This window comes from Xenopus laevis, chromosome 2S, assembly GCF_017654675.1.
Source record: "Xenopus laevis strain J_2021 chromosome 2S, Xenopus_laevis_v10.1, whole genome shotgun sequence".
Taxonomy (NCBI): Eukaryota; Metazoa; Chordata; class Amphibia; order Anura; family Pipidae; genus Xenopus; species Xenopus laevis.
In genome coordinates this window covers 112,288,707-112,299,164 of record NC_054374.1, presented here as the reverse complement: position 1 = coordinate 112,299,164, position 10,458 = coordinate 112,288,707, and the positions used below count along the sequence as shown (strand labels likewise).

The 10,458-nt window shown below is 38.9% G+C and overlaps 1 protein-coding gene across 1 annotated transcript; it reads left to right on the top strand.

Annotated features, from left to right (window-relative positions):
* Window positions 1–255: 255 nt before the first annotated feature.
* rap2a.S (RAP2A, member of RAS oncogene family S homeolog) lies at window positions 256–10,190 on the top strand. Its single transcript, NM_001087246.1, is given in 2 exon segments — window positions 256–730; window positions 8,406–10,190. Coding segments are annotated over 2 exon segments (552 nt in total). The 5' UTR covers window positions 256–416; the 3' UTR covers window positions 8,644–10,190.
* Window positions 10,191–10,458: the final 268 nt, after the last annotated feature.

Genomic DNA, 10,458 nt, shown 5'->3' with positions numbered 1-10,458 from the left:
TCCACTCTGATTGGCTGCCGCTGAGGACAAACGTTAGCTTCTTCTCCTCACAGCAGCCTGGTAACAGAAGGCGGTTTTGGCGCTGCCTGACCTGTTCTCTTCCCTGTGTTCCTGGGGGCCGGTTGTTGCTAAGGCGACAGGTGAAGGAGCCAATGGTAAAGAGGCGAGGGCAATGACGAGACGAGTGGGCGTGGCGCAGTGGCAAAGCGGGGAGTGGGCAGATAGAGGCCAATGCGAGTTACTGTGGGGTGAATGAGCGAATAACAGGCGCTCCGGTAGAGGGGAGCTCCGGGCACCGGGACCATGTAGCCCGGCCTTATTCCCATGTCTCGTGAAGCCGCTGCAGAGGAGGAGGGGCGGCGAGGACGGAGGGGGAGGCGGAGAAGCGGCGCGCTGTGAGGGAGCGGAGGGGGACGATGCGCGAGTATAAGGTGGTGGTCCTGGGAAGCGGCGGGGTCGGCAAGTCGGCCTTGACCGTGCAATTTGTCACAGGGACATTCATCGAGAAGTACGACCCGACCATTGAGGATTTCTACCGCAAGGAGATCGAGGTAGACTCGTCCCCCTCAGTGCTGGAGATCCTGGACACGGCCGGCACCGAGCAGTTCGCCTCTATGCGGGACTTGTACATCAAGAACGGACAGGGCTTCATCCTAGTCTACAGCCTGGTCAACCAGCAGAGCTTCCAGGACATCAAGCCCATGAGGGACCAGATCATCCGCGTGAAAAGGCGAGTCGGGACGGGTTGGACGCTGTGCGGCCCTCCAGCTGCTCAACTACAACTCTCGCATTCCGATGAGCAGCAGGTGTAGGGCCGCATCGCTTACTAGTGCACAGAACAAAGGGGCCTATGTCTCCAGTTACTTTTGTTCTGTAAACTGCTGCCCAGCTGTCCCTGCATGTCTCACCTGTCTGGCCTCTCATTGGCTCTCCCTATACAGCCCTGTTGCCCCTTTTACTGCCCATTGGAAGCGGCTCGTGTAGGCTCCTCTGCTGTGTCTAATCACCAGCTCGTCCTTCCTTCTTTCCTGCTTTTGTCTCAGGTTTTATATATTCAGATGAACCAGCGACAGAATAAGAGTCCCTGCAGTATGACTGGAGAGACACCTACTATGTCTGGCTCTGTGTTACACCAGGGAACAATGAGACGCCTCAGAGAGATCTCACACACTGGGCACAATTGCACAGCTTTTTACTTGGTGGCTTTGCTGCACAGCCCCAGTGTGTGTGTGTGTACATAGAAATATACATAGAGATACACATACAAACACAACTCCTCAACCTGTCTTTAAATAAACATTCACATTTCTTTAATGCATGTTATTCACAAATTCTCTGCTGTCCCTAGACAGTTCAAAATGCATTCAAATCCAGGCCCAAAAGCATCTTGATTTAATACACAGCAAGCATATGTGACTACTATCCTGCCATTGTTGTGTGTGTGTGTGTGCAGTTTGTTTGCATCCAGATATGCTCGCTGTTTGAGTAGCAAGATTGTGAACACCCTGTTCATATTCACTAGAGAAGCTTATGTGTGTGTGTGTGTTTTAAAAGTGGACCAGCACTCCAGTTTTATTGAGACATCACTTGTGTATCCAACATTTTGGCCCTCATTGGGGCCTTTATCAAGGATAAATAAGGATTGATAAAGCCCCCAATGAGGGCCGAAACGTTGGGTACACAAGTGATGTCTCAATAAAATTGCTTCATTCACATAATTCTGGAGTGTTGGTCCACTTTGAAAACTATGCATTCTACTTGACCATAGCACCCAGCTGATTGTTGGAGAAAGAGTGCAGGTACTTATTGGATATTTATATATATATATATATATATATATATATATATATATATATATATATATATATATATATATATATATATATATATATATATATATATATATATATATATATATATATATATATATATATAGAAAGTCCAACTGTACCCGCACTCTTACTCGATTGTTTCGATGTCGGGTGCTTGGTCAATGAAGTATAGGATAAAATTCAAGTATGGACCAGCACTCTTCAAGCTGAAATGTGTTTATTGAGTCATCACTCGTGAAACCAACGTTTCGGCCCACATTGGGGCCTTTATCAAGGGTATATATATATATATATATATATATATATATATATATATATATATATATATATATATATATATAGTGAATCCTGGACTGGAGCACACCATTCATAATGAACAGCTGCCTGGGTGCTGGTTAAGTTTCCTGCATACAAACCAATCTTAAAGAACCGCACGACACAGGGCTTATTTGATGCGAAAAAGTGGTAAAAAGTTTATTCCGACGTTTCGGTTCAAATACAAGAACCTTCCTCAGGTGGGGTTCTTGTATTTGAACCGAAACGTCGGAATAAACTTTTTACCACTTTTTCGCATCAAATAAGTCCTGTGTCGTGCGGTTCTTTAAGATTGGTTTATATATTTATATATATATAAAACAAGGGAAAGTTGTGCTCACCACTAGTTTTTAAAATCATTAGTCGGGGGTGCAATGAGGGTGTGACCACAAAATACATATAGACAAATACAAGATTCCTCTGCACTCAACCCATTATCAATATATTTAAGACAGAGACATTTTGTGCATACTGCTACTGAAAAATGCCTTACCCTTTAAACAAAACAGGGATTGTTTGTCCATATATTGCAATATATTTAAGCTGGCCAACTACGTCAAAGTCATCCCATATCTGGCCAGTCCTATGCTCAATTTTCATTTGATTCATTAAGAATTCTATGGTTTCATTATACATTTTATAAAAGGGACGAATACGTTTTACCTGCAACTTACTAGCTGCTTTCAAAGTAAAACTCCCAAACTTGGCTGCCCTTTTATTAGACACCAGTGGGATCACCTGACTATAGTTGGAGGGGGTGGGAGCTACAACATAGAGCTGGTCACTGCTCTTGTAGAACTATAACAAACAAGGGAAAGTTGTGCTCACCACTAGTTTTTAAAATCATTAGTCGGGGGTGCAATGAGGGTGTGACCACATGATAATGGGTTGAGTGCAGAGGAATCTTGTATTTGTCTATATATATATATATATATATATATATATATATATATATATATATATATATATATATATATATATATATATATATATATATATATATATATAATTTATTAACCCCCCACACGGATGGAATTTGAGATATTTCCTTACTAGCACCAGAAAAAAAACAGAATGCAAAAATATATAAAACATTAACAATCCTTATTAATGTACTGTATACTGACATTTGAGTTAGAAGTAAAATACATGACAATAAAAGATATTTATACTTGAAACAATCTTACCATGACATAGAGTAGTTATGCTGTGGCCGGCTCCTTGTAGTGGTTAAAGGCTTTAGACGTGGGTAGATTTTGGTGGTATCTACCTGTTGTGGGATACAAGTAGATGCATTACAGCAGTGGTTTCCAAAAGGTAGATTGGGATCTACCAGTAGACATGTAGCTGGTGATCAGTAGATCTGTCAACAAACCGCTTGTCTAAATCACCCTCTTGTTTCATGCTTTTCATAACGATATATATTAAATTAAGGTTACATAAGAAATAGTTGTTTGAGTAATATAGCAATATACATTTTACAAATCAATATTTAAGTAATATTTAACATGGAAAAGAATTCTAACAATATTTTATGGTTGATAACACCATCAGGGAGAGCCAATATTCAGTTGTTTTGAGTTGGAATGAAGAGTAAACACTATGACCAGGGCTGCCATCGGGGGGGGGATGACAAGGAGGAGTGTTGTACGGGGCCCGGAAGGTAAAGGGGGGGGGCGCTGCACTTACATGATCAGCTGGGCCCCCCTGCTTTCTGAGGGCTGCTGACTTCGGAAGGGAGGGCGGGAGCACAGGTGGAGGCATATTTGTTCTATTCCCTTCCCTTATTGGTCACAAAGGCATGGTTGAGCTGCTCAGGGATTGGATAGGTGAGGTTTGAACTACCCCTCCAGCTCATCCAATTGCCATGCCGCTTTACCGGGACTTAAAATGATGTGACCAATAAGAGAAGAAAATGCTGTGACTGGAAGAAGATGCAGCCACCTGTGCTCCTCCCATGCCTTCCAAAGTTGACAGCTCACTGACAGCATAGGCCCCTGCTAATCAAGTAAGTGTAACATGCAGAGCCCACCTAAAGTTAACCCTCTGTGGTCCCAATTATTGTATGGGGGGGACCCTGGCCAACAATTTATTTTAAAACTTCCATCAAAACCAACAAATTTTGGAAAGCTTTGTGGCTTGGTACTTTAGAGTAGAAAAAGATATTTACCTATTTTGGATTCGGGGAATGGGTACTTTCCAAAAATATGACTTTCTGGGGTGAACATTTTTTTGCATAAAATGTGGTAAATGTTTTGATTTTGCAGTAGCTGGAATGATAGATAATATGGGGTGTCTTCCTTTTGGGGCCCATAGAGGCCACATACTTGGATACTATGAATATTGGGCATCAAACTGTTCAGTGGAAACATGGCCCCTGTAGGGTGATTTATCTTGGTACCTAATGATATGTGAGGGATAAGATACTAAAAAAGTGGAAGCTTCCGAGGTGATTTTTTTTCCAAAAATGTCAGAAAAGTTTATGAAAACCCGTAAATTTAGGAAAATGGTTTGACTGGGTAGTTTGGAGTAGAAAGACAAATGTATTTGTTTTGGATTTGTTAGAATCGGTACTTTGTAAATATGTATGGTTTGCTGGGGTAAACCTACTCTTAAGCTGGTCATAGATGTCACGATGAATCAATGTACGATCGGACTTTCCCATCTCCTAACCCGCCACTAACCATTCAGATCAAAGTCTTACCATTCCGATCAAATAAAGTAGTAAAAGAACAGATCAGCCAATGTTCTACCTCTGACAGCAATCATACGATAGTTATGTCTGACAAAGCTAGTGACAGTCTCCCTCTGAAAATCATACGATCGGCAATACACGTAGAGATATTATCAGCAGCCGACAAATGTTCTAACCTGTCCAATCGACCAAACGAGAGATCTCCGCCGGACGAAAAATGTCGGAACTCTCCACACACGGTCCGAAAATCGTACGAATCCACGATTCGCACGATTGGATTGTTGCGTCTATGGCCATCTTTAGTGGAATTTTTTATCCTTGAAATCTGAACTATGGAGCAGCACTTTGGAATTTTGGTAGTGTACATATTTGGTATTGGCTTGTTCAGGAGACATAGGACTTTTCAAATCAGTTATATTTTCATGCATAAAATAAATTTGTTTTTACTATATATTTTTATAGTATGGGGGATTATTTTTTTTTTTTTACATTTAGAAGCCTGGTCGATAGCTGTCAGATTTTTGGCCAGATTTCGGCCAGTGAGACCCATCAGAAGGCCCAATACATGGACAGATAAGCTGCCGAATCGTTCTAAAGGATACATCTGCCAGTCACTGTATGGCAACCTTTTGATCAAAGGTATGCAATGTGTGATGGCACTTATTGCAACCACAATTTTATGCTTTTCCCTAGATTATAAATACTCCTTTTATGACAGTTTGGTGGGCATCCCCAACAAGCAATGTTCACTGATTATGTCACGATTCTTTTTCTGTCCAGGTTTTTTGGTTAAGTAGTAGTAATTTGTTTATCCCTTTACTACCCTGGGCCTCTCACTCCCTCCAAATTGACAAACACTGTTTAAACCATGTAATTATTTGAGCATGTAATGTTACTGGTCTGTCCTGAACCCACTGTTTTAGCCAATGTTTTCCCATCTAGGTTATTATTCATGGCCATTGAAGTAAAACATATAGTGGGACATTCACTAAGATTCGTTATTGCGCCAGCATCCGCTTCGCCGCACTTCGCCAGGCGTATTTTCGCCAGCACTACGCAAAGTCGCTAAAATCCGAAGTTGCGCTCAGGGGAAGCGTAAGGTTGCGAAGTTGCACTAGTGTTAATTCGCCAAGCAAAGTTACGCTAGCGATGTTTAATTTGCATACGGCGCCAAATTGAAGTTACAATGGAGGTATATGTAGCATCACTACACAAGCCTGGGAAACCTTCAAAACAGCAAATAAAATTTTTATTTTGCCCTACACATGTGCCCACTGTATAGTTAAGTTGCCATGAGTTAGGAAATGTAGGGGGGAAGGAGGGTAGCCCCAAAATTTTTTCGATCTTTTTCAGCCTATCACCCATAAAAAATGAAAAAACGCCAGCGTTTTTTGGGACTTAGAAAAATGTTGAACTTTTTTTGAAGCAATCCCTATCTACTCTATTGCACTTCGCCTGGTCTAAGGTGGTGAAGGAAGTCTGGCGTAAAAGGTAGCGTTTAGAATAATTCGCGCGTTAGTGAATTTGCATAGTTACGTCCGTTGCGCAAATTCGCCAGGCGTAAGGGTGCGAAGTAACACTAGCGGATTTACGCCAGCGTCCGTTCACGCTAGCGTTAGGCTCTTCGTCGTTTACTGAATTTGCCCCATATACTGATGATTGGTTGTTTCTCTACATATATCTGTTTTATCAGGTAATTCCTAAAATTCTTACAGGACAAGCTTGGAGGGTGTCCTGGGTGTTGCATGTCACTTGCTTTTTCTCTCTTTTGACTGCCAACTATGTTTCACCCCGCTATAGCTTTCTGTGAGGTTGTCAAAGAGTCTTTTGAAAAAGTGGTGCTTAGGCACATGCTTAGAAGTGTTCAGGACATACAATGAAGCTAAACTGGTTTTGCAGTAGTGGAAACACTATTATATGAAGACTCTTGTGATCAAGCTAATGTTGAAGGTTGGGTTTTACATGGTGTACATAGCTACGTATTCCTGTAAAAACATGTTGTAATAATATTTGTGCTGTGGTTGTGTGGTCCCATAAAGTTTAGGGTAAGCATAAAATTAGGGTGGGTTGAAGTATATAAAGGAAACTGACAAAAAAAGCAAGCTTAACATCCCCAAAATAACTTCAAGTTAAAACTATGTCCCTGAGGAACAATAAATGTGGGGTTTGTGTAGAGAGTATATTTGTAGCCTTACAGAGCATTTGTTTTTAGATGGGGTCAGTGACCCCCCCCCTTTGAAAGCTGGAAAGAGTCAGAAGAAAAAGGCAAATAATTCCAAAACTATAAAAAATAAATAATAAGGACCAATTAAAAAAAATGCTTAGAATTGGGCATTCTATAACATACTAAAAATTAACTTAAAGGTGAACCACCCCTTTAAGCAATTTCTTTTATTTATCTTTCATAACAGCAATTCCATGACCACACCGCTGATCACAATGGAAACACGTTCCTAACAAATCATCCACTTTCAGCTTTCTCTGCTACCTTTATTGTATAATATATGCTATATACCCATATTTCAAAGTAGCCAAAATAATCCCTAGTTGTGGATATTGAATTGCATAAAAATCCATGGGCAATGTAACAATTTGTTTCACATGGATTAATATTCATTAATTGTATTGGATTGTATCCACTATCTTCAAAACCAAGCATTATAGGATTATTATTAGTGTGACTGATCCATAAAGAAAGGGGTTGGTTTGTTGTGGATTGATCATTGTCTTAATAAATATCAATCATTGTTATTGGTTGAAAAAAAAAAAAATAGTGGTTAGACACAAAAGTGTTTTATCTGATAACCCTGATAAATGCAACTACAGTAGTAATCCCCACCCCTTCTGTGTCAGACTAGGCATGGTGATACCACACACTTCAACAACGAGAAGTAAAGTAAATTTAGGGGGTTGTTGCTTTTGGGGGAATTTTTATGAAAAAATTGTAGCCTTCAGGCACAAAATCCGTAGGATTCTGATTTTTTTGTGACTTATTCCGCACAAGAAAATTTGTGAAAATGTATTCATAAATAGGGGAAAAAGTCAGTGCAGATTTGATCGAATAGTTTTCAGAAAATAATGAGAGCTTTTCAGATTTTGATAAATACCCCATAAACGACTGAGGTTTACCTAAGACTGGATCCTCCAAAATCGTCTCTCACAAGGCCCTATTAATTTGTCCCCGATTCTGATTGAATGTATGAGCATAGATACATGTAGGGGCATATTGCATTTTGTTCTGCAAAATGTAAATATCTGTATATTAAAGAAGTAAAAAAAATGCATTGTGCTGTACCTAATTTTTCTATGTGTCTGTAGATCTATAATATGTTGCTGTCCTTGGAATACCATTGGCCAGTCATAATCATTCTTCTTAGTTTGGGTTTTAACACCTCTTTGATTTTACCAAAAAATATGAATCTATTATATTCTTTATGTGAACCTCTATAGCAGTGAAGTTATACATGATGGAAAACAAAAAGGTTTATTTGAGGATTCTTCTTTGTGATTGCTGTTAAACTAACTTGTCTTACCCCCCCCCCCCCCCATTTTTTTGTTTTCAGATATGAAAAAGTGCCAGTAATTTTGGTTGGCAACAAAGTTGATCTTGAAAGCGAACGCGAGGTGTCATCAAATGAGGGCCGTGCATTGGCAGAGGATTGGGGATGCCCGTTCATGGAAACATCTGCTAAGAGTAAAACAATGGTGGATGAGCTCTTTGCTGAAATAGTGAGACAAATGAACTATGCAGCCCAACCGGATAAAGATGACCCATGCTGTTCTGCGTGCAATATACAGTAGCGTTCATATGGAAGGAATAAATCCAGTTAGAGATTTTTTTCACAGCAATGATTAAAAGAAACTTGTATTTTTTAAATATTAGTGAATCATCCAAAGAGAAGTTAGAGAAAAAAATCATTGACTGTGTAAGAAACAACCATTGCGTTGAAAATGTGCAAATATTGTTTTTCTTTTTATTAAATTAGGTTTGCAAATTCATAAGTTAGCTATTGTATGATCTAAGTTTTAGATTGTATGGCACGTAGATTATCCCAGCCATATAAATCTTGTTCAATGGGATTTACAGTTTTGTAAATACTTCCCTTAAGTAAACTTGCCAGCGTTTTTTCTTAATTTAAAAGCAGTGGAAGTGTTTTAGTTGCAGACCCAGAAAAAAGATAATTAGTGCAAAAAAACAAAATCTACAAACGATCGGTGATGGTAATCTGAAAATTCTGAGCCTGCATTAAAAAAAATGGTTGCTAAACTGTAGCGTTTTATTTGCTGGAGTTTGCTTTTATTAGTTTGGTTTTAGCTGTAGCATTTATAATGGCCCCTTGTTAAAAAGAATAATGTCTTAAGAAACCACATGTTAATATCTAGTGTAACACTACTTTTGTGATTGGAATGGGTATTTCAGCGACTACACAAATACCTTTTTTTGGGAAATTAAGCCATGTTCCAAACAGTCCTCCTACCAAATACAATGAAAGGACAGACATGTATTTTGTGCAAATGTACTAAAAATACAAATATTCTGCTAAAACAGTCTTTTTTTTTCCTTTTTATAGATTTTATTTTGAGTGTTTCCATGAAATGTGATTTTACTGGAAGCCCTTATAAATTTTGGATTTGCCATTTTTATTGTTGATGCACATGATGGTGAAGTAGGATGTTGTTAGGGGCTAAAGCAAAACATCAAATCGAGTATTTATCATTTGCATGGGCAACGGTGCAAGTTTATGCTTAATACTGTCTGAAACTGCATTCTGTGGAATTATTTTCAAGAAGAGAAATTCAATTTTCCTTTCCCCTTATGGAAGTGCAAAGCCCATTTAATATTACATTTGAAAGAATTATTACACATACTTGTAAAAAATATTTTTTTTTATGTGAATGAAAAGCTGTGTGAATGTACAGATCTAGGAATCCTAACAAATACAGTTTGGGGTCGTATTTTAGGTGTTGCCGCATCTTTGTGAGTATGTGTTCTCTCTCAAAAAAAGTACTTGTACTGTTCAATTTACTTTGGAACTTTGAACGTTCTACAAAAAACATACATTTTTGAGAGTGATTTCTACAGGAAGTGCATTGTATGGTTGAAGGTGCTGATCCTGATAATATATTTAAAATATTTCTCTATTTGCTTTATTTGCATTGCATTAAACATTCATTATGCCTCAAAATGCTTACCTTTTTATTGCAACAATTTATATCTCCGATTATATATGGATGTCACTTGCTCTGTGTTTCAGCCCTCTGTAGGTACAGGTTTGTATTTACCCTACCCTTTCATTTACTATTGCTGTGATTTGGAATTGATGCATATAAACAGATTCAGAAGCAAATGATTCTATGGATTTGTCTTTTTGTGGAACTGGGTTTGTTTGGAAGGCAATGCCATAGTTCAGTTTAAGTCAAAGAAAGCCTTATTGAGCACACGCAAGCTGATTATTTTCAGTTATCAATCATTCAGCAGTTTTGCCATAAGGGTTGACTGCTTGAGATATAAATCACCATGTACGTCCACTGTAGACACATACAAGTGGGGAAGGAATTGTACATATTTTTTATTTTTATGTTCTGAAAAATAAACTACAGTCCACCAAATCACAA